Genomic DNA, 24500 nt, shown 5'->3' with positions numbered 1-24500 from the left:
TATGTGCAGCTATGTATGCCACTTGGTTCTTACATACACAAAAACTATATACATAAGACATAACACACAACACCTGCCTGTACCTGCAATGTTTTGTCATTACATTTGTGCATGATGAAACCACTGTGCACACAAGTTGCTCACATAGCCTGCTGGCATAGGAAGCAATGTTTACATTTTAGCTACTGCCACAGATCTGACTGTAAAGCTGAAAAGCAGAAGAACAAAAGGCTGCGATTCCTGTTCTTTTTCCTTCTTGCTTTTTCAAAAAGCTGCAGCTTCAAAACCCCTTCAGTACTAGGGGTCTAAATCTCTTGATTCTCAGTCATAACAGTACAAGACAGAAAGAACCTGAAGTTTATGTATTGGAAGACTTGTTTCTTTTCTACCTTGCCAACACAGAAGTTACTCATTCTTCAGCCCTAGCAGTGAAATAGGACTTTCATCCATCAAAGGCACTGCTTTTTGGTAGGGAAATTTGTCTCACAGAAAGTCAATTAATGCCCTCTCCTCTCACCAAACATACACACACCACACCCGCCATACACACTACACTGCTCCCTTTTTTCCTCCTTAATCACTGGCTAATTGCTTCTTCACTTCCTGGAGAAGAGCTAAATCCTGCTCCTCAAAGCTCTCTGTGACTCGACAGCATACAAGTACATATCACCAGCAAAGCCTGTTGTGGCAGTACCCTTTCACAGGCCATTGGAAACAGAATCTGCTGTTCATTTTTCTGCCCTTCAGAGACAAACCACATGCATGAGACAACAATCTGCTGGGACAAATAAAAAGAGAAAGAATGAGGAAACCCAGTACCTGTTTATGGAACAATACACAGAGATGTCTAGAGAGAGAAAAAGAGAGATCATGACTTAGATATGCATTCTTATATTCAGGGTCACAATATGGGTAGAGCAAGTGGGAGCTCCATAGATATGGGTGGGCATATGAGGACAACAATGCAAACAGCTGGCTATCAACACCACTTTTTCTGTTAGGGTGGGCTGCATGTCCATGTCAGTGCATTGGAATGAGCCTAATGAGAGGAATGGGGATGAAAACTGAATAGTCAGGCTCATGTGTAATCTAAATCCCTGCTACTGCAATTTAAGTCTATTACTTCCAGCCCTATCAACCACAGGCATGGTGAGCAATTTTTTTTCCTTCCTCTTGATAACAGTTTTCAAGCCTATTAAAGTCTGTTGTAATGTCCCTTGTCAGTCATCTTTCTTAAGGCTAAACAAGCCCAGCACTTTCAGTCTTTCTTAGAGGTCATGTCCTCTGGACCTCTCATTCTTCTTCTAATTGACTTCCAGGCTCTCCCTGGTCAAAGTACATGTCTCGAAGTGCACTGTTCAAAAGCAGGGACAGTGTTCCAGCTGAGACCTTACCAATGCTGAGTACAGAGATTATTTCATGCATCTTTCAGACCGCATTCCTGGTTACATATTCCATTAAGACAATTACTTTTTTTTTTTTTTTTTTAATAAAAGAAACCTCAAAACTTGCATGACTTACATTCACTCATGATCTACTATAATCCTTAGTTTCATCTCTGAAGAAGTGTACCCACCTGGCTGCTTTGCTTCCCATCCTGAATTACCAGACTTGCTCCTAAAAGGAGCATGCTTTAACTGTCCCCATTGAATCCTATCCTTATTCACACAACTTCTCCATCTTCTTTTAAGCTTATATTTTAATGTATCCAAAGTGTTTACAGCCTAGTGATGCGCTTTCTAGAGAGGTGTGCTGCTTATTAGGGATGTCACTGCGAGACTATCAAGCCTTGTACAGTCCCACTGACTATTATCCACTGCTATTGTTTCACATGGGCACCAGTGATACAGCCAGGAGCAGCCTGAGGAGTATCAAGAAGGATTACAAAGCCCTAGGAGTGGTGGTAAAGGACTCTGCAGTACAGGTAGATTTTTCATCAATCCTCATGGTCAAAGGGAAGGGGTTTGAAAGGGGCAGTCAAATCTGGTGAACCAGCAAATGGTTTCCAAACTGGTGCCACAGCCAGGGGTCCAGCTTCTTAGACCATGCGATTTGCTTTGAGAAACCTGGTCTACTCGGAGCTGACGGAATCCACCTGTCAGAGAAGGCGAAGAGCATCCTTGGGCTCAGACTTGCCAAGCTTTAAACTAAAGTTGTTGGTGGAGGGGAACCTCAATCCATTCCACTCTTACCAGTTTGATGTCAGCACCAACAATAGGTGCCCAAAGTCTGGAGAGAGATTACAGATCAGCAGGAGAGCACCTGAAGAGCAGCACAAAGGAATTCCAGCCACTCCAGCCAGACTCACTGGGGGCCCAACTTAAATGCCTCTATGCAAACACATGCAGCGTGGGGAATTAACAAGAGGAGTTAGACACCTGTGCACACCTGCAGGGCTACAATCTTACTGGTGTCACAGAGATGTGGTGGGATGGCTCCTATGACTACAACTGTGGGAATGGGAGGATACAGGCTCTTTAGGAAGGACAGGCAGGGCAGACAAGGACAAGGTGTCACCCTCTATGTCAATGACCAGCTGGAGTGCATGGAGCTCCGCCTGGGGATGGATGAGGAGCTGACTGAGAGCTGATGGTCAGTGTTAAAGGAAGGGCAGGGACACATAACATTATAGTAGGGGTCTACTACAGGCCGTCCAACCAGGAAGAAAGAGCAGATGAAGCCCTCTGTAGACAGGAGCTACTTCCCATTCACAAGCCTTGGTCCTCATGGGGGACTTCAACCACCCCAGTATCTGTTGAAGGGACCACACAGCAGGGCATAAGCAACCCAGGAGGTTCATGGAATGTGTTGATGATAACTTCCTTCTCCAGGTTATAAAGGAGCCAAGAAGAAGAGGTGCTATGCTGGACCTCTCCTCTGGAAACAGGCTGAGAGTGTTGGGGTTGCTCAGCCTGGAGAAGAGAAGGCTCCGAGGAGACCTTACTGCAGCCTTCCAGTGCCTAAAGGGAGCCTACAAGAAAGCTGGAGAGGGACTTTTTAAAGCATGTAGCGATAGGACAAGGGGGAATGGCTTTACACTAGAAGAGGGTAGATTTAGATTAAATATTAGGAAGACATTCTTTACAGTGGGGGTGGTGAGGCACTGGCACAGGTTGGCCTGAAAAGTTGTGGATGCCCCATCCCTGGAAACGTTCAAGGCAGGTTGGGTGGGACTTTGAGCAACCTGATCTAGTGGAAGGTGTCCCTGCCCATGGCAGGGGGGTTGGAACTAGATGATCTTTAAGGTTCCCAGTCTATGATTTGGAAACTCAATAGGTATGCTTATTCCACTATCCAGTCAATTAAATGAAAACACCAAACAGAATTTAAGCTGTTGAACCTCTACTTGATACATCTCTTCACTGCAAGTTCTCTAGGGCAAGTACCGTATTTACCTCCACATCCTGATTATACAGAGTATATCAAATACCTCTCTCAAACAGAACTTCTAGTATCACCATATATAACACTAAATAACAATAAAATCTGCTGTTTCAGCACAGTGTCTATTCTCCTCCCCTTATTTCCTTTTCTTCTCCTCCCCTCATTTCCCCCTCCCTTTCCCTCTCTGTGCCAGGGTTTGTTTTTCATGCCAAGGTTCTTTAGATGAGACCCTGTATGGGAAGGTAGGTGTGGGAAAGGTTATTAGGAAATTGCCGTCTAAACTGCTACCTTTCCGGCTTCCCCACCCTCTCCCTCCCTACAAAGTCTCTTCTGTTCTGTTTTAATACTAATGAGTTCAGAGGAGGTTCCTAGGCTGGAGCAATTCACCACTTGCACTGTGCCAAAGCACACAGGCACACACCTCTCTGATCACTTCCTGCCCAAACACAGTCTTGCTGGCTCAACCCTCAAAATGTGGGCTGGGAATTGCTGCTGTGGCCCTGTGCCAAAGGCAGGCTGAATTTACAGGGGCGTCAGTGCCATCTACTTCTTTTCCTCCCAGCTTTATCCTCTTGTGTGCATCCTATTTGTCATATGCCCCTATGGAGGAAAACAAGGGTAAGTCAGAGCTTGGCTGACCTTTAAATCTCTGATAAAATATTACATAAAAAGGCAGGAGGAACCAAGAGGTTAGTTAAGAATTAAATGAGCAAAATTAACTTCATATCAAGCTTTGGTTGTGCAGTTCAGACACATACTCAAACTTATATCCAGTGTAAACTCAAAAGACCTCCAATAAATCAACATTTCTGGAATGAGTTCAGGTTTACACAGACAGAAGTGAAACCAGAAGCTGGCTTTAGTTCTTCTCTTGCACTACTAAATCTTGAGTAATAATTCAGAGAGCAAATCAGAGTTCGAAATGTCCCTAACTCCATTAAACTTGAGTGGACTTACTTTAGAATTACACCAGTGCAAAATATTAAACAAATTACTTGCTTAAATTGTAACAGAAGGTAAACCTTTCAGCTATAAAACAGTCTGGGTTCTACAGCCTACAGCACAGATTTCAGACACAGAATAGACTGAGCAGTCTATAAGTCCCATTTTTGGTAACTGTTAACTTCTACTTCACTAAATGGAGATGAGCTGTATTGACTACTAATCAGTCCAGACCAGCTAGAAGAACACCCACATATGAGGCTTCTGTTATCTTCTCTGGGGTGAGGTGGAGGGCAATTCCACAATGCTCTTCACTCACATAAACTGAGTATTTCCATAGTCAAACACTGAATTGAAGGAACAATAATATATTTGGTTATTTAACTCACACCCTGTCCTGTCTCATTGCTCAAGTATTCTGATGATCAGAACAGTAACTACTGCACTGACATCATTGGGCTTAATAAAACACCATCCAAGACATTTTTCTCTAAATATTTCTAAGAAAGAAATTATCAGAAACTTTCACAATATACAGCAGAAGAAATAAGAGAAGGATGAACATTTGCCTTGCAAAACAAACTCATCTCCTAACAGCAAATCATACTTGCATTTACTGTCAGGTTAAGTGTTTGTAATCAAAATGTTCTCTCGAATCATCAATGCAGAAGCCAACAACTTTACACTGACCAACAAACACATCCAGCTGTTGCTCTCTATACAAGATGTAATGCTGAAACACAGCCACTAAAGCAATCCCAATGGATTTTCCATGACTCAGGGATCTCCCTGGACACCTGCCAAGCTGGGAAACTGCAATCTGCTTTCCCCTTGTAATTTCCTTTGGAGAAGTTATTCTTCAAACCTCCACCTAATAAACTATTGCATAACATTGTTGTGCATATTGGTAAATTCTTTTCAAAAGATGTTTGTGTTATTAGTCTGGGCAGCTTAAATTTTATGTGGTCAACAAATGATGGGAAACTGCAAAATGAAAATATGCCCTTAAGTTTTTTAATATAGAAGTCCATAGAATATACAGATGTTGACTAGGGCCCTTTTGCATACAGCGCTGGGCCCACAGTTGAAAGAAAGGAGAGTCTGCTCAGGAAAACTGTAGAGTCTTGTATCATGTTCTCCCTAAAAACCCAAGTAGATAAGAGCAAGGCAATGTCTATGACAGGAAGCAGTAGTAGAGATTTGCTCCCAAGAGATTTGCTCTTCTAATACAACACATTCTGCCACTGGAAGACTCCTGCACTACCTACAACCTACACATGTTGCATCTTTTCAGCATCTTTTTAATCTGACTACAATTCTGTACCAAAACTGGTTTAAGAGGCATTATTCTTCCCTGTTTACACCAGGGAAACAAACTCATAAATGCGTGAAATGAGTTGTACAAGCTTGTAGAGGTAGCTAGGAAAAAAAGACATAATGTTCTTGAAATGTTTTTCTCCCAACAGGTTTACAGACTTTTTCATTTGCAGAAAATGAGGTACCTAGCATTAAAAGCTCTGGATCAGTGGTGTTCCAGTGCCAGGTGGAAGGCATCTGCCTGTACTTTCTCCAGACAAAAGACACCAAAAAGACAGCCCAGTGCAAAGAGTGACAGAAAAAGCACCTCCTGAAACTTGCCTTCATGTGCTGCTCCCACCCAGTGCTGAACGGATGAGCAGAAGGGCCATTCCTGTATTTAGTGACACCAAAAGCTGCCCCTTACCCAGTGCAGAGGAAGGTACCTGGAAACTGCTGACCTGAAAACCTTTGTTCCCTGAGAAACTGCTACTCCATCCACGCAGCCCCACCTGTGCCACCTTGTGCTCCCCACTCTGGGGTCTCGCAGACCAGGCAAATGCCAAGAAAAGGTCATTTCCCTCCAACACTGGAAAAGTTATCCTACATTACCTTAACAGGTCACCTGAATGATAAACAACCTTGAGCACTGTTTGACAACACAATCAACCTACAGAAGGACACAGAGGCATGAATTAATTACAAACCCCTTTCCCTCTTTCTTCTTCAGGCTACATGATGCACTATCTGAGCAATAATTATATATGATATAAATTGCTACTAGATGAGCAAATACAGAAGCTGATTTGAGTCAACACATTAAATGGATGATCTTTCATTATTGTTATCTATGTCTCCATTCAATTATCTTGTTTGGTTAACAGTTCCTCCTTAACTCTAGTTACACTTCCACAGGGATAACTTCTATCCCAAAACACTTGCCTCCCATCCCCTTTCACAACCTTTCCTCCTCACTGGAAAACTTCACTGCTTTCCTAGCTTCAGGTGGTTACTTTTATCGAGGTATTTTGCTATAATTTTTTTAAGGTCTTCATCACAGGGACCTGGCTTCCCCTTTCCTGCTCAAATCAGGCTAAATGAAAAATCATACCTCCTACATCTCAGATCTGGCCTTTCTTCTGTGAGCTGCAGAAGAAACAGACATCTATCATTCAACCTCCCTTCATCACTGTGCAGGCTCTTTCTCTCCGAAAGCACAGCCAAAAGATCATATTGGCCTAGGATTCATCCTGTGTCACCTCCATCTTTGTAACCTGTCTTTGCTTTCCCTTCAGCACCACAGCTACTTAATTGTTGTGTCTTTTTCTTCAATGTTTTGGAAAACTTTGTCCCTCCTTATCACCATGTCCTGTCTGGTTACAACCTACTCATCATGCTCTTTGCATGATGTAGTACTTTGCCATTTCTCCCAGATGGATCTCTGGATGCACTTTCTTATCCCAAAGATGCACCTTCTCATCCCAAATTACTTTTCTGATCTGATTCATAAGTCTCCCATCTCTCCTCAGCAGACCAAATCTAGATTCAAATATCCTCTCTAGAAGGTGAGGAATATGTTCTGAGTAGATTTGTAAGTCATCTAATACAGCTCTGAAAAACATAAGACACTAATAAAGAGAAGAAAGGACAGAAACTGCAGAAGGGCAGCAATGATACTCAGAGAAACCATTTCAAAGCTGTGGAGCACTAGGACATCCCTGTACTGTTGCTGCTGGTTTTACTTCTACCGGAGAGGGCAGAGCCTGTTACTCTAAGTCAGCAGGCATCAAAGTGGCAGAAACAGTATGAGAATTCTGGTTCAATTCTAGGAGGAAGGTAGGACACTGTCTACTCTCTATCCACCCAGTTGGAGCTGGAAAAGCCTCAGAAGGCTAAAATAAAGATAAAATTATTTGATCTTTCCAGCTAGCAAATATGACTTCTATTATCAGTATCACCTTAGTGTTTTATCACTTCAGCACCCTTCAGACTCAATCCAGAAAGTTCCTGACTCTTTGTTATAGCCATAATGGAACGCAAAAACTATTCAAATATTAATGATGTCTTACTAAGGAAAAAGGCCACAGTAGAGCTTTACTTTATTTTTTTCTTTTTATGTAATAGTGCCTAACACTATGCCAAAACAAGATAGTGTTATCAAATCAGCTGATAAGCTAATAGAATCACATGGGTACAAGATTTCTGCACAGTAAGCATATCCACCCTATCTGTGGCTTAGGAGATTGGATATCATGACAGCTTCCAAGCATTCAGTAGAAGGAAGACACAAAATTGACATTTTAGCACATCTAAAGTGGCACATTCTCTAGTGGCAGGATCTGTTCTTTCCTCTCTTTGCATCCCAAGCTACATACCTGCTCTTCTTCCAAAATCCGGTGCTTCTCCTCTTAATGCCCTAGATGCACTACAGGCATTTCCTCAGTCAGGGAAATCAGGATTACCCTGGTAAAAGCATGTAGTCCAATAAGTAGGTCTTTCTCAGGTGTTTCATGCCTACTGTAGGTAAACGATACTCAGAACACACTCAAACATTCCCTTTAGCTATTCCAACCATGACCACAACCCTCCCCACCTTTCAGAAAGGCAGCCAGTATGCTCTGCTTGGGATATTCAGAAGCCAACAAGCACCACAGACACAGAAGATACCACACAGGCCAAATTTCAGGCAACGTAGAATGATATAATTGCACTGCTGTCTTCAGTGGAACTGAACTGCTTTACATCAGATAACTGTCCATAAGGTTTATTCTAAAGCAACAAGATCTACAAAATAGTGAATCCCTGCACAAAAGCCTCTTGACTACACAGGTACTGTGGTAACACCCCCAGCTTCTTCACACCCAAAATCTGCCATGTAAGCCCACGCCTGGAATTATATTTGTTTACATAACTTCATTGATTCTCAGACACAAGAGTGTGAGACCTGGCCCCCATCTCATGCTCCTCTCTCAGCATCTGGGTGTCACACATTTGCAGCAGAGTAGCTGCTACTTCTTACACAGCTGGTCAGGGAGCTGGGAGCTGCCAACCATCTGCACCTACTGGAAAGGAGCCTAGAAAAAGTGCTGCTGCTGCTGCTGCACTCAGTGCCATAAGCCTGTGCCCATCAGAGGACTCCATCTGTAGGCGAGTGTCTGAAGAGGGGAGCTGTGTCTGCCACAAAGCCTGAAATGTAATACTTCTTATGTATTGGGACTTGAGTGACTGTAGAAAGCTGCTTGTAGCGATATGTGCATTAAAATCAGAGATTTGCACACATGTATTCCACATGGGACGTGTAAAGTGGGCTGGACATTATGAAAAATCTCTTTGAAGAGCAGGAAGAAAACGAAAAAAATATCCTGGATCCAGACAACTAAAAGGAAAAAGGAACATGAAGGAACATTTGTGTATAAGTAGACAGACTATGATACTTTGCATCCCAAGCCTCAGTCCCCTAATTGCTTCAGAAATCTTAAACCACCCAGTACTTTTACCATTACTATAATAGAAGACAAGTGCATCTGAGTTCATGTAAAATGTTAATCTGCCACCTATAAACTAATTCAAGAGAAAGGAAAGGTTTTGTGGCCTGGTCCCCATCAGTGAGGAAAGCAATCTGCTGCCTCAAGGCTTTGCTTTTTTCTTCCTTCAGAGACAGTGTCTTCTACTCGGATGGAGATGCTAGGCCTTCTTCCTGGATATGAGCCTCTGGTCATGAAAAATTCAGCTTAGTCTTATCATCAGTATTTTCTTCCAGCCTCCACTATAGTGTTCTCATTAAGTGCAAGAAAGGAAGCATTAATAGGGGTGGCGAGTCTCCACTGAGCCAAGGCCAGCAATGCCTCCTAGTTTGCTGGAGTCAGAGCTAATCATGTGCAAATGAAAATGAAGGACCTCTCCAGATCTAGGTTGCATTTGGCACTTCACAACCTTCCTGACTGATTAGGCACAGTCATTCATTACAGAAAAGCAGAGGGAATAAAATAACTTCCTCTTAGAGGCAAAACACTATAAAGGCACTTTAAAATTATGGTTGCAGAGAAATTTGCATTGATCAACAACTTAAAGCCACAGGCCTGCCAGAGGTGTGGTCTGAAATGATGGTTTACATGCACAGCAAGTGACAAAGACATTAAATCCTTGTCTTCAGAAGAATCCAGAAAGATGATAGAATGACTCAAAAGACTGATAATTTGAAACTGAAATACTCAAAGCTTGGTAATGTCTGAATTTAAATGTGATTAAATACTGTAATCAATACACACAACACATGTTTGGGTTTTGAAGTGAGAACCTAAAATACATGTCCTTCTAAGCCACAAACCTTCAGGGAGAAACTAAGAACTAAATAAGCTTTAGACATGGAGGATACTTTTCTGAGAAGGTGGTGCTCCACACTGGGAGCCAAGAGACAGAGCAGGCAACTCTGTGTGTTTGTTCCCAAGAAACATTACAAGGGAGCTGGTGGAAAAATAGAGAACTTTGTTCTCCAGACCCATCAACAAACACAGAGAAACACAGCTGATGCCTTCTTGCACTTGCATACATTGACATATAGCATCTACATTCACATGAGGAGCCACAATGGAGGCATTTCTTGTACTTTTTACCCTGTAAATATTCTTGCAGGGTGAAGAGCCAAAGAGGTGCCTCATGAACACTGCCACAGTTAGGACTTGGCAAGCTTGAGGGGGACTGGTGATATATGGGAGTATTTATTCAGTGTGGTGAAGCCTAGTTTTCATCTGAGGTTTATGTTGTATCCATTACATTAAATGGCCTGCAAGGGAGAACTAAGCATGAAGGAAATTTGCTACTTCCCAGTCAGCTGTTTGCAGTGGGAACCACTACTACAGTTATTTAGGTTTAGATCTCATCTCCCTGTGGCCCTTGATGAAGGTATGTTATCCAGTGCGTGCCAAAAAACAAATGAAAACTGGAAAAGAAACAGGTCCAAATGCAATGTAAGAGAAACAAACCATGACAGGAGAATCCGTTCAGTGTCCCACCAGAATGTTTCAGAGGCACCCAAGACTAAGAGGGGATAACAGTAAACATTTTTCAAATCTTTCCCAGCGTAAGAATCTAATGTGATGCAAGCAACTCACTCAAGCTTGGAGGCTGTAATAATAGGATCAGCTTTGAAAACAGCAACTCAAAAGACAACCCCACTTTTTCCCCATGGACTTTCCATCCTAAAATAGAGAAACTTGAACTCTATCTTCTCAAATACCATGATGATCTCAGAGCCACTATTAGAGAAAAAGAGCAACAACTGTGCTAGCATTCTTTACATTTTTCTGCTTTCCCTGAATTGCCAGCATTGAAGTTACCCATCTTGGCAAGGTACGAGTTCAAATCTGGGATCAGTCTGCCAGTGTGAGACATCTAGATGGAAAAATCTTCAGTATCAAGCAGCACACCACCCATAACCAACAAGAAGAGCCCAGGACTCTAATATTGAGCAAAAGGAATCAGAATCTACTGTGGCAAGAACACACTGCTGCTAACAACTATGAACAAGGACATGGAGAAGTTGTTTCATGAAAAAAATCACTTCCCCTTGCCTTGCAATAGTTCTTCCAGACTCTTCTGCAGTTCCTGTTCAGTCAATAAATCTGTACAAGGAAAAACACATGTGCTTAGCACAGCCATTTTTGCCAGCAGGCACAAAATCAGCTTGGTGCCTGCCAGTAGACCACCAACTGCAGCAGTACTTTACTACATGGCAGTATACCTAGTGCCAGCTGAGAAGAGAGACTGAGGGAAAAGCAGAAGTGACTCTGGCTAGGACAGCTTTGAATGGTCAAGTAGGGCTAGTTTTATAGCTTATGAGGTACAGCAGGGGTCCTCAAACTATGGCCCCCCAGGGTCCTCAATCTGGCCCTCGGTATTTACAGACCCCCCCAGGGCCCCCCCTCCCCGCCGGGGGCTGGGGGGGAAACCAAGCAGCCGCAGATGACTGCCTGCCACTTTATCCTTGTGCCGGCCCCTGGTTAAAAAGTTTGAGGACCCCTGCTATAGAGCTTCTCTTCCTTGCCTGTTCATTGAAGGGGAGATGTTAAACCCAGCTGTTCTGCCCTCTTTCAGCTGGGTGCACAGAAGTGGCCCTTTGAGGGGCAAAGCTTGTGGTCACAAGTATTTTTGTTTGCTTTGTCTCTTGTACAACTAGGCTTCTAGTAAGGACTAACCTGTACTGTTACTACTGCATTAGTCTGAAGGCAATCACTGCCAGCAGAGAGCCTGAGAAATAGTACATCTTCTCCTGTCTTAGCCCAAACAAAGTCAAACCAAATCACCCTGAGCCATAGTCTTCATTTAGACCTACTCTCCACATGGGTTTCTAATGAAATAAATCAAGATTGAATGTGGACCATATCAGGAGTAACCCTTTTTGTTCTAATCTTCTAATTGAGAGGACAGGGCCTAAACACAGCATCCAACTTCAAGTGACACAAAAGTCTGATATCCTTCCTAGAACCTTTTTCTGGTTGAGCAGCATTGAGAGTGGACATTTCATCTGAAATCAACATTAACTTCTCATTTGACAACCACTGCCTTGGTCAGAGTCCAGATAGGCAGCTGCTGCTGCTGCTCATTCGGTTGGTCTGGGAGCATCCCTCAAACAGAGCAGCCCATACATTTCCCCCAGCCTGGCACCTACATGAGCAAGTTTGCAAGCTCTGGAGGGGTCTTGTGACTCCATCACAAATAAAGGATACCAACACTTTCATAATTCCTCTTCTTGCAAAATGGATAACTCTAAATTCACTTTTCATTATATTAAATTAAGTACTACAAGAACAAGAGAAGACATGCTTCTGGCCCTCAAAATGTCCATTTCCCTTAGAAAGGCAGGTAGAAACATATTGAATATTTACTAGACTGGAAAATTCATCACAAGAGAGGCTTTTCCAGCACAGCCAGGCTTAGCTCTTCTTGTAATTAACTCTTATGTGGGAAAATGCCCCAGATTTTAACTGCAACAAGGGGGGAAATAAGGCTTTTAAAAATTCATTCAAGCACACCAGTGTTTCATTATACCCTCTGTAGAGCAGATGGCAAGATGAGTCTATACCCCCTGGGCCTGCTTCAGGGAGCTAGCACAAATGCTTTTCTAACTACAGATCTCAGATGATGTTGGTGTCATCATTTCACTTGGGGATTTGGGTCAAAAGGCTTTACACTCAAATCTGGTTTTTATATAGCACAAGCGCACCCAGACTAGACCCTAACGGATAAGCAGCAGGGAGGCTAGTACACAGCACAGAGCCCTCTCAGGCACTTCCAGGTCGCTGATTTACACTGGTGCATTTACAGACTGAATCTTTCTAATCCAATTAAAATCTCATCTGAGCTGTCAATACAGATGTAGTCAGTTTTATTTTAGTGCCTCCTAGAACATGCATTAATCCGGACCTGTGGACAAACTAGGCCTTCTAGGCAAATTCCGCATTCTGCCAGGCCAGTTTCTAGCCCAGGTCCTCTCAATCCCAAAGCCCTTAACTGCTCTCATGTTGCCTGCCTACCCAGGAACTCTGACAGACATGCATCACCATCCTATCGGAGAGGCTTTATAAAAATGTGCAATTTACATCATTAACGTCCTGAAAAATAGCACTTTTCTTTCCAGCTCACTTCTCATGTAATGATGGCTATGGTACTATTATTAAATATAAGAACATTAATAAGATCTATTTCCATTGCAATGGCTTCATTTATTTGAAATGTATATGCCAGTTACAGGCTGTCAGCACATTTAATAAGTTATTGCATAAAGCAACAACGCACAAACTTCTGAGACCAAAAATATTTACAGATCATCATGTATACTTGTCATTATATTTTGCACCAAAACCATTATAAATTATACTATTTAATAGACTTCCATAAGGCAGCTGTGAGTTGTTTTTCCACAAGCATGTGGAGTACCAGTACTTGTCAGGCATAAAACAAACAGCTAAAAGCACCCTTAATAACACCACAAGCTCTCAAACTCCTCACAGGAACTGATAACCTTCTCAGTAAGCAGAAGCCCAGCAGCAACTAAAACAGGTCTTTCACTATGATCCAAAGGTAAACAAGTTCAAGTTTTAGCAAGCCAAGTTCAGGAGCAAAGCACATCTGTTGGTCATATCTTCAGGTAGGCCAAATCAAGCACTTCAACAGATCTTGGTATTGGAGAGAGGTGAATTTTGATACAGCAATTAAAGCTTTGCATGTGAAAAACAATACTTAAACAGCAGAAATAAATTGACAGCAGAGCAGATTTCAGATTACACACTCATGAGAGATACCTGTCACCAAGCAGAATTCTGCACAGTCAGTTGCACTTTCAGAGAAATTCCAGTAGTCTCAGATAAAGGCAAAGTGACTTAAATATAGACTTGAATTTTGTGAGATATCTCAGTAAGAGGAGATTCCTCATCTGCTACTTAATCAGAGGAAGTACAATATCCTCTGCTGCAAACCCTATTCTTCCTGAAACAGCTACAAATAATATTGACTCCTTCCCACACCCCTGCCATAGAATACTGCAAATGCTAAAAAATTGTCATGGGTGCTAGGCAAAGTAGAAAAAAAGATAATGGAAAATAAATCCACACCAATTTACTATGTACACAGAAAGCTGAGGAAGTCCTTGGGCTGAAAATGCTTAGAGTGTTGGAGAGTAAGTATCCTGGAAAAGACAACCCTACGTCCACATTTTAAATTCTTCCCTAGGCATCTGTTTTGGATCCTATCTTGAAATAAGAGCCTGGGCTAGGTTTTCAGACCACTGATCTGACAAACTATAGCTGTCCCTATGTTTGGTATGACATACTACAGTTGTCCATGTGTTAAACTCCACTTGCATACCCGAATTATATAGTTATTTTCATCACCATTGAACTCTGAAGCCATGGTAAGAGACAAGAACTTACTGGGCTAATGTTATAAGTGTAATATAGAAAGATTACTGGCAAATGCCTATAATTCTGAGATCCAATATTTTCTGTTCTATTCCACATCTGTGTAGCACCACTCAGGCACGTATACTTTTACAGATACCTGACTTTATGTAAGCTCTGATCTCAGAATAGTAATCAGCTGCATCAAATGAGTATCACCTTTATGATTCAGATTGCAAAACATTACAGCCCTATGACCTCTGCCTGTGTTGTATGTGAGGGTTGAACAAGAGGGCAAAGACAGCAAAGTCATTTGATGCCAGGCATGAATAGCCAGTGCCTGCTGCTGGAATCCATGTTTACCACAAAAGCAAATGACAAAGTTCATCTGAAATAACTGCTTCCCTTCCTGTTTATGTCTGTTGCTGTGACAGCACTATTTCATAGTTCAAAGGCAGCTGTCTGATGAAACACAATTAGCATGGTCACCTGATTCTTACACCTCACCAGCAGCTATGCTACTGATCAACAGAACAGTATAGTCCTTGATTTATAGACTCACAACACCTAAGACTTTCCATTTTACTATATTATACATCAGATTTTATCCCAAAGTTGTTAAGAAGAAATTTACTATCAAGGATTTATTCAATGGAGAACTTTTAAGGTTCCTTCCAATGTGCCCAGTCCTCTGCCTAGAGAACTGTATAGTGCTGTGAGAATAATCATATTTAAACATTTTGTTGTACTTATACCCTGTGCCACTGTCATCCATCTTGTCATTTGCCACCTTTCTCCCACCATGGAATTGGCAATAAAAGAATGGGGAAAAAAAAACCTGAAAAAAGCAGCTTCAACATAAGGTTTTTTCCTATCCCTAATAAGTCCCTTAAGTCCTTCTTTGAAGAGAGTTCATCCAGCCCCTAAAATATGTCATTCTGCCAGCAGAAACTTACCACAAGTTCGGAGAATCTGGCATTGAGCTCTTCTGCTGGTGGGATTGGGACAGAAAACTCAAGGAATTGGAGGGGGTTATTGTCCTTGAGATTGATTTCAGGGAGGTCGCTACCCCCAAAACAACAAAGAAACCCCAACGCATGACGATTCCTCTTCCGGGGGGCCATGATCATGGTGTATGATGCTATCTTCTGATCATGTTCTGCAGGAAGAAAAAAAAACAACAAAACAACAGACATTAAATGATAAGACTGTTGGATCTGCACAGCTCTGTGCAGTCAAAATGGTTATCATTGGTACAACAGCTGGAAGTAGACAGAAGGAACTGAGACACAAAAGAACAAAAGAAATGTTCAAGCTAGACAAGGTAGCTAAGGTTTAATATGGTATTAACGTGTTCTTGTATGGCAGCGTAGAATCACTTCTCTTAAAGTTTCTGAAAAAGTTTTACAAACTCAACGTGGGATTTCCCAGCAGGTCAGTGTATCAGTAATGCTCAGCAGCCAAGGCTGAACACTATCGCTGAATGCCTGTATTGGCCTTTCTCTCACTACTACAGTAAAGGAATTGAAATATCAGAAGCAAAAAAAAAATATATATATAATGGAGAATTTACCCAGAATAAATGGAAGAATCCTCCAAAGTTACCCCATTTGGTCAAAATAAAATGAACAATGAAACAATGAAGCAGAAATCAATTTTCCATCACTCTGAAGCTAAACCACCAAACACTCATCTCTTTATGGCCAGGACTATCACAGTAGGACCATTTTGCCTATTCTGTTTTTGAACACACCTAACCAGTTTGGGCTTTGTTATGTTTCCAGGGAAGAAACTGCACAATGCTAATGCATGCTTTCAGATTTACATTTGAGCTGTCAGATCCCATCTTGACAGGACCCAGGCTGGAGGGGCTTTGGTATCAGGAGCGTAAAGGGAGGCAAAAGGAGGCCTAAAGGAGGAGATGGGAAGGGACTGACTGCACCACACAACACCGTTTGTGAGCAGCCCGTCCAAACAGGAAGCCTCCTGCCAGTAGTTTGAAAGGAGGGAGCTGTGCAGTTCACAGAGAGCTGCATATTTTGCCCTTTTAAGGGACTTGTTGTTTGACAGTTCAGGGGCTTATTTGTGTTATATTTTTTAAGGACTTCACTTTTTCACTTAATCTGCAGAATAAGCCATATCCTTAGTAAATAATTGAAGTCTGTTGTGAAGCCTGGCTCCTTGGGCAAGGGGCAGGAGAGCAGGGAGGGAGGTGGCAGGTGAACTGAACTGCAGGATGCTGGATGGTGCACCAGCAGCAACACAGCTGAGCTTTGTCATCAGAGCAGCTGCTGCCCTAACCTGCCTCACAATGCTTTGGTCTGTTTGCTTGCCAGAACAAGGCTGCTTTGAGCTTTCATAGAGACTAAGAAGCTGGGCTAGGAAAAGCACCTTTAGGACAGCAGTTGCATAGTGGGACAATGTACTGCACAGAAGCCAGAAGTCTTTTTGTGTAGAAATCAGCATGCTCGCTTAAGAAAAAAAGTGGCAAACAACAAAAAACCCTCCAAACCACCCAAACCTCCACCCTTTTGGCACCATGTGCTTGGCAGGAATCACCTGCCCTACTTTATGCTGGAATTAATTTATTTAGCACCTTCTCTTATGCACTGTAGGGACATCAGCTGCAACTCTTATGCAGCTGAAAGCAAAGTGAGCTGGCACCAAGCACTGTCTTCTAGCATGCCCACTTTCCTTTGTTCTCCATGCCAGTTCTGCAAGGGTTGATATGTCTCAGCAGGGTTCACTAGGGCACGGTGATGCTGGCTTCAAAAGCACATTCATAAGAACACGGGAGATGATCTCTCACTAGGAGATGCCAAAGGTCAACTTAACCCTGGAGCTGGTCATTGACACTGGTTCAGTCAGAATAAACAAAATACCCTCAAATCTAGCACAATGATGTGCACAGCAACTTCTGTTTCCTTTCAGTGGTGGAGACCTAAAAGAATCAGTTATTAAAATATTGCAGAAGAGGGCCTCAGAAGAAGCTGAACTTGTCCACCACAGACCATCTTCTCAGGGACTACTCTGAGTGCAATGCCTTTTATGGCAATCTGGTCATCGATGAGGTTAGAATGCACTAGTCTGACAAAACTTGATTTTGGAAGGAACTCAGATCAATGAGACAAACCTGATTTACATGCAATATAGCTACATTTTCATCAATTCAGTTGTAACCGAGTTCTGGCCCACTGTCTAGAGGCTTCCTTACGAGCCATCAAAAGACCAGCATTCTCTGGGCCATAAACGATGAATCAATCCTTCTTGGAAAAATTGGCTGAGACATTGAAGTGATAAGACTAAGAACATCTTCCTTTATGAGCTCAGGCTTTGGTAAGCACTCCTCCAAAAGAGGTACCTTACCAGGAAATAAGTACTATGTGAATGGATATGAAGGCCAACATTTCTACAGGGTAAGTACTGCCCTGGTCTGGGCACCATAGGTTGTCCTGTACTGACAGTTCATCACTCAGCTTTCATCTTAAGCAGGTTCACCCCAGAGGTGAACAGTCAGTGTCCAGGCTTTTCAGCATCCATAATGCTAAAAAATCGACAAGGTAGTGCTTGTTCTTGTGATGTTTTCACAAAATTGGCATCCCTTCTTTGGGACCCATACTTGAGAAACTCAGCAAAGCTACTCAGATTTTACTAGTCTGCAAAAACACACAGTGCTCAGATGAGTAGTAACCTTGTATTGCCTCACTTTCACAAAGCATCATTCCATTGCACAACTTGTACTCTTAACACTTGGCATTTTCCAGGTCTGTCTATAAGCAGTATGTAGAAAATTAACACTGATAGAGGGGTTAAATGGCACTTTTGTATTGCTACAACATTGTAACTGTGAGGGAGCTAAATACTTTTAAACTAAGAACAGTTGAGGACTGCTAGAGAGGAATCCAGCACAGATATTTTAGAATTGAATCACTGAATGAATGAATGATACTTCTAAGTGGAAGCACTGTCTTTCTAAAGATTAAGCCTGTCAGTCACAGGATGCTGAAGGGCATTTACTTAAGTTGCACTGTTAATGCTGTTTAAGAATTAATTGCAACTCCTTGATTTTTTGGTGGACATAATTTTAAGTAAATATTTATTTATTTAAATAATAATAAGTTCCAAAACAAATAAATAAACAGGCTCTAAATTAACAGTCTTTTCCTTTTCTTTCTCTCTTTTTTGCCTTTTCTTTGTCAAGAATCAGATCTGGGGAAAATGAGCTTGCAAAGGATGGGTCAAGGGGGGGGGGAGGTAACAAAGAAAATGAAGAAAAGAACATTTTTCTTTTTTCTGAGTGGTAATTGATAACAAAGTTGTAATAAAAAATCATGAAAAAAATAAAAAACCAAAAACCTAAAAGATGAGGGTTTATTCCAATAAAAGCTCTACTGCTTTTCAACTTCTTACAAGTACAGTGATTGTAAAGATGAAGAACGTGTGATTATCTATTTCTATACATACCTCCAGTGAGAATCAATGAGAAATCTCTCTCTGGAGAGAATCCCACTATTACACAGAACTCCCTCCCACAGCTCTTCTCAATTGTACTGTTTTACCCTTTTGCACAACACAAACACATCGTCATTTCAACAGCTAACCACACACCCGCTCCTCATAGCAATCCCCCTCCTGCTTCCCAGCCCCATCTGCAGTTCAGCCTAGGTCAGGAGTCACAGTCTGGAACTTTGCCCAAGGTCTAATTATAACAACATTCTCTTCCTCTAACAGAGCCTACGTGTTCATTTCTAAACCATTTGGCTCAGTGACCAAACATAATTAAGCTAATGCAAGTTTTCCAAGTCTTATCAGAAAGTTTAACCACATGGGATGGGATCCATGCTAACTGCACAGGAGGATCCTCTTTCAATTGAAGGTTCTAAATTGTTTCTTCAGTCTCACTCTTTTCTTCATTCTCATCTCAGAAATGGCATTTTTCACGCAAACATACCCTAAATAAGCAACATTCCACAAACAAGACACCTGAAACAACTTCTATGCCAGCAGCTCTCCTGCGCAAGATTGCTGATTATCATAGTTTTTACCTCACTGTCCTGTCCTTCACCACAGCAAACAACAGAGCACAACTGTAACTAAAATAGAAAAGATTATGTTTGTATCATCACCTTTGGAAAAACAGAAGAAAGGGAGAGAACTCTGTGGGTTAACTAAACACACACAGTCCTGCAAAACTGGTCTGCAGCATAAGGATTAATGGAAAAAACTGATGTGTTCACTTCCAGAGCTGAATCTCCACTGATCAACAGACACACAATATTGATGGATGTAGCCACAGCTCTCACCTGAGTGGAAAGCATGGGATGAAATGTATGATGCAGAATCACTGTCCACGCTGGTTTATCCTAACAGGAGAGGAAGCAAAGTAAATCACTTCCATTTCCCAATGGATCTGTATCTTTCTCTCTGGCAGGATAAAACATAAATGTGATGTATTATCACAGAAGTAGAAAGAAACCTGATTTTGGACTGGTTTGGAACATAAGCCAACTCAGGCCCCACTCCCAAATCCAAATTAAATGTCTATGTTATTCAACTATTAAATAATAAACCACCTGAGCTTCATGGTATTATAGTAGCTACCTTCATCGTCACTTCCTGTTGATGAAGTGGTAGAAAAAAGCACTGTGCTCAAAACTGTCAAAATATACATTGCCTAAAGCTAAAGAGCTCTGTACTGATCCTATGCTCAGTTCCCTGGACCACATTGCTTCTCCAGTACACAGATGGTGAAACTATGAGCTTCACAGCATGTTCCAATTACCATGGGAATTTCCCATGTATGTCACATATAACACAACAGTCGTCAGATGCAATGGAAAGCAACTGCAACATGGAGGTGTGAAAAGGGGATAGGCACACAATCCATTTGTTGCAGACGCACAGTAACACAAGTACTTTGGTTTGGGTTTCTCACCATACTATGGAGTTTCCTTGTCTCCAGGGCACAAAACAGCAACAAAATACCCAACTATTTAAGATCAAGAGATTTAAATCCTTTCTTTCAGGAAGTATGGTAGTGCAGTCCTTCCTGAAGAGCACACTTGCCTGCTGTGTTGGGCAGGAGGGCATCAGACCCAAAACGTATCAACAGATCACAGGAAAGAAAATTCTAGAAAATGAGCAAGGCCTTATGCAGCAATGGCTACTCAGTCCTGGCAAGCCAGGGCCCATACTTAAAGGTTCCACCAAAGGAGAGAGCTCAGCTCAAAATGCACTGTGCATTTTCAAGCCAGTTAATGGATTTTCCCTCCTACAACACATCAAAACAAAGGTGAAGATCCCAAGGTGGCAGAAGAGTTTTTTGCAAGCCAGCCCAGGCACTCAGCTGTGGTCTATTTTACACACCATCCCATCAAAACTGAGATGGCTGAGAATGTCAAAGCATTCCACAGACCTAAAGATTGCCTCCTGCTATACACACAATATTATATACTATTAACACTACATTTAATTTTTATTTTTTATTCATTTATTTACCTAGGAAATATTCCTGAGATAAGAGAAAAGGCAAGGGCTATTTGATGACTTTCAGGTGTAACTACATCCGTGAACTTACTTAATGCAATGTGTCTGTCAAAAATCTGTTTATTTTTAATACCTTAAGAATGCTTAGGATGTGCTGAATGACTAATGACCACTAATGTTAGTCTGTTAATGCCACAAATCCAGAACCTCTCACCGGACATCAGCTTACTAACACAAAAAATACTGAAGAAGTGTAAGAGGCCTTTCCCTTCTGAAAGATTATTTTGCAACACTTCCTTTGTTTTCATCTGGGAATGAGGGGAGAAAACTCTACAAAAAAACCCAAACCCAAAAAAGTAAAAGAAAAGAGGAAAAAAAAGATACCAGCAGGTTCGTCATACTCCTCCTAATCCAGTTATCTATCCAAACTGTATTCATAGCAAATGAATTTAAAAAGAACAGTCACATCAAGATTCAAAATACAAAATGGAGAAAGCAACAATGCAGTTGGAGCCAGTATCATAAATCCAGCTAGTAATAATTTTTTATTTCTTTACAACTTTTAATCAAGTACAGATTGCTATTTTTTTATACCTGAGCTGACTGAACAATCCATTCATTCTTTTACCCGCTAAGAAGTTATTTTATTTTCACAAATGTATTAGTCTACTATGAATGACTCCACACAAAAATTTGCAGGGTCACAAGTAATCTGTCCTCCTATGTAGCTGTCATGTAGATGCAAGTAAATCTACACATCCTCAATGTTTCTGAATGGTGATGTGACCACAGCAGCTTAAACTGCAAACAAAACTAGTAAAATTCACAGCTTAAATGTTTATCCAAAATACATACGTTCTTCATCTCCACAGTGTCTAAGCATACAAGAAACTTGGGTAAGATGGGAAGCAGAGACGTCCTACTAAACAGCAGTTCTGGGGGCAGGAATACATTTTCCTTAGTGTTTGCTGTACCACACGTTCCCATCCTAATTTATCAATTCCACACTTAGGCAGGCTTGCCAACAATGGTGGTGGATCCTACAGGACTGCATACCCCCTAAATATAAGCAACCTTTCTGTTTAAGGTGCAATAGTCTGGAGTCCTGTCTTTCTTTCCTTGCCCCCTCCCTGTTATTACTTCCAAATTTTCTAGTGTTGCAGCATTGCAGTTTCAGCAACATCTACAGATACCCTCCACTTCCTTTTCAATCAGAAAGTCTGGACTATTACCAAGATCAATTTTCTTCTCTTCTTTACCATGAACCATATTTGTTTTATTCATATACCTCACTAAAGATTACCCCCTTCCATTCTATTAAAAAAAAACCCGACTTCTCCAGGCAGAGAATGACATTTTCCAGTTCTAGCCTTAGTTCTCTCTTTTCTTCTCTTTATCATCTTTAGTTTTACTCTCTGCTGGTTTTCTCCACCATTCCATTGCAATATCCTCACTTTCTTTCATGACAACTCTTCGAGTTGCAATGGCTTCTAGTAGCATGTTCCTATGCCTCAAATTGCAAAACTTTTTTTATGTAGATATTAAAGAGAAAAACACTTCTGAAGAGACACCAACTGCATAACAGCTGTAGAGACTGTGTCACACCCTGTGTATGTTTTATTTTTATTGTATTATACTCCACCAGTATGTTTTATTTTTGTTGTATTGTATTCCATTTTCCTAGCTGTGGCACTGAGGTTGTAGGTTCTCCAGTCTAAGGTCTTAGTTATCTGTTTAAATCTGTTATTGTACAGTGCCAAGTAGACCTATGGTACTAAACAAATACTAATAAAACCAGCAGGACAGCAAAAAATAATCACCCAACTGGAATCTGGCCAGGACATGACAGTTCACACCCCACTAATGATGCTGCTCTTGAGGCAGCATTTAGCAGTGTCCACAAATCCAGTGTGGATAAATTTATGCTTTATGAAATGGAATTTATGCAATGATCTCCCCTACCACAGCATTAATTTCACTAGATGGGTTGGTTTGTTATGTCATTGTTCTTCAAATCACTGTGATTGTAAGAGCCTGTGGGAAATATGCTACATAAAAGCAAGCATGGGGAAAGAATCCCACAACCCCCCCAGGTGCCACCCCAGGACCGAATCATAACTGAGGATAAGACTATCCAGCTCTAAGTCTTTCAAACACAGACTTTACTTTTGAAAGTATTCAGGTGCTAAAAATATTATTTTTAGGACCTGCCAAGAATATACTGTATTGTCAGGGCCATGAATTCAGGACAAAACTACAACCCAGGTTATGTCTGTGCTACTGAGCAAAGCAGATCTGAACGGCCTTTTCTGCAAGCTACGGATCTAGACAGCAGAGCCCAGGTTAGACTTAACTTTCTTTTGGTGGTGGGTACAACCCTGTGACGCAATTTCACAGGACAAAGTGTCTTGGAAGCTGGAGTGTGAGAGGAAACCTTTATTCAATATAAGAATTCATAGACTGAAGGTGAAATAGAGCCAGGCAGACATGCACATTAACAGCCAAGACCAGCACATTGCTCCTTCAGTTCCAATGCAGAAGTCTGTTTTCCTTTACAGGAAGATGAAGTCCGATGCCTTTTGCAGGTCTTATGGTATGAAGTGCCCTTAACGTCATTGATTTGAAACTGGCTCTAATCAGTAATGTCTGGCAGTTCTATCCATAAGATCAGCTCCCAAAGATGAGACATCCACACCCCAGAGCCAAATTTTTTATCATCTTAAGAAAGCAGCCAAGGATAGAGTGATCTGAAGAACAAGCTATCCCACTCAGCCCTCTGTGTCAAAAGACCAGTACTAAAGCTTGGTCTAGGGACTTGAAATCTTTGCAATATTTCTATTGTGAAGTTACAAGGGATATCGATCAAGAGTTTCCCAGTAGCACTAAGAACTGCCATGCCTGGAAGAATGAACACACAAAACCCCATTACTAAGAATGTCCCTGTCTTGTTGGAATCATTGTAATTTTTCCATTCTGTCACTGCCCAATTATTTCCAGACATGATGTAACTATTTTGCCAGGGGATTTGGGAGTCAAAATGTTGCTGTTGTTGCCATCATTATCCTGGGTGCCTGAATTTTCCAGACAAAATAAGCAGCTGAGGGCATTAAAGAACCTCTGCTGAGAGAGAAATAATCTTTAAGAACTGTCAGCGTGCTCCAAGAAAAACAAACGAACAGTAAAGGTCCAGTTACATCTTCCTAAACTTCAGTTCATTTCCATGTGAAATGCTGTTTTCTTATTCAGACAATTAGTAGAAAAGTGTTTCATCTGCTGCCCAACGTCATCACAGCATGCAAAAATTGATTTCCATTTTCACACTGCATTCAGGGCCACTACATTTAAGTCCAACTTGACTGGAAATATACCTTGGTTATAACCACTAGAAACTAGCCACAGAGGTATGTGTACAAGTGGCGTTTTCTTTATTGACAGGCAAATCAATTACTTACACTGGTAAAAATTTCCTGAAGTGCTCTCATTGGAAAAAGCAACTCA

The 24500-nt window shown here is 41.5% G+C and overlaps 1 protein-coding gene across 4 annotated transcripts in view; it reads right to left on the bottom strand.

Annotated features, from left to right (window-relative positions):
• DAAM2 (dishevelled associated activator of morphogenesis 2) overlaps nt 1-24500 on the bottom strand; it is a 206246-nt gene that overhangs the window by 108165 nt on the left and 73581 nt on the right. For all 4 annotated transcript variants that reach the window (XM_037405734.1, XM_037405735.1, XM_037405732.1 and 1 more), the window contains one exon: nt 15473-15675. In XM_037405734.1, coding sequence (XP_037261631.1) covers nt 15473-15646 — 174 coding nt within the window. In that variant the 5' untranslated portion in view covers nt 15647-15675. The remainder of the gene's footprint in view (nt 1-15472; nt 15676-24500) is intronic.

The sequence above is a fragment of the Falco rusticolus genome, chromosome 12 (assembly GCF_015220075.1).
Source record: "Falco rusticolus isolate bFalRus1 chromosome 12, bFalRus1.pri, whole genome shotgun sequence".
In the NCBI taxonomy this organism is placed as follows: domain Eukaryota; kingdom Metazoa; phylum Chordata; class Aves; order Falconiformes; family Falconidae; genus Falco; species Falco rusticolus.
This window is presented reverse-complemented; position numbering and strand designations above follow the sequence as displayed.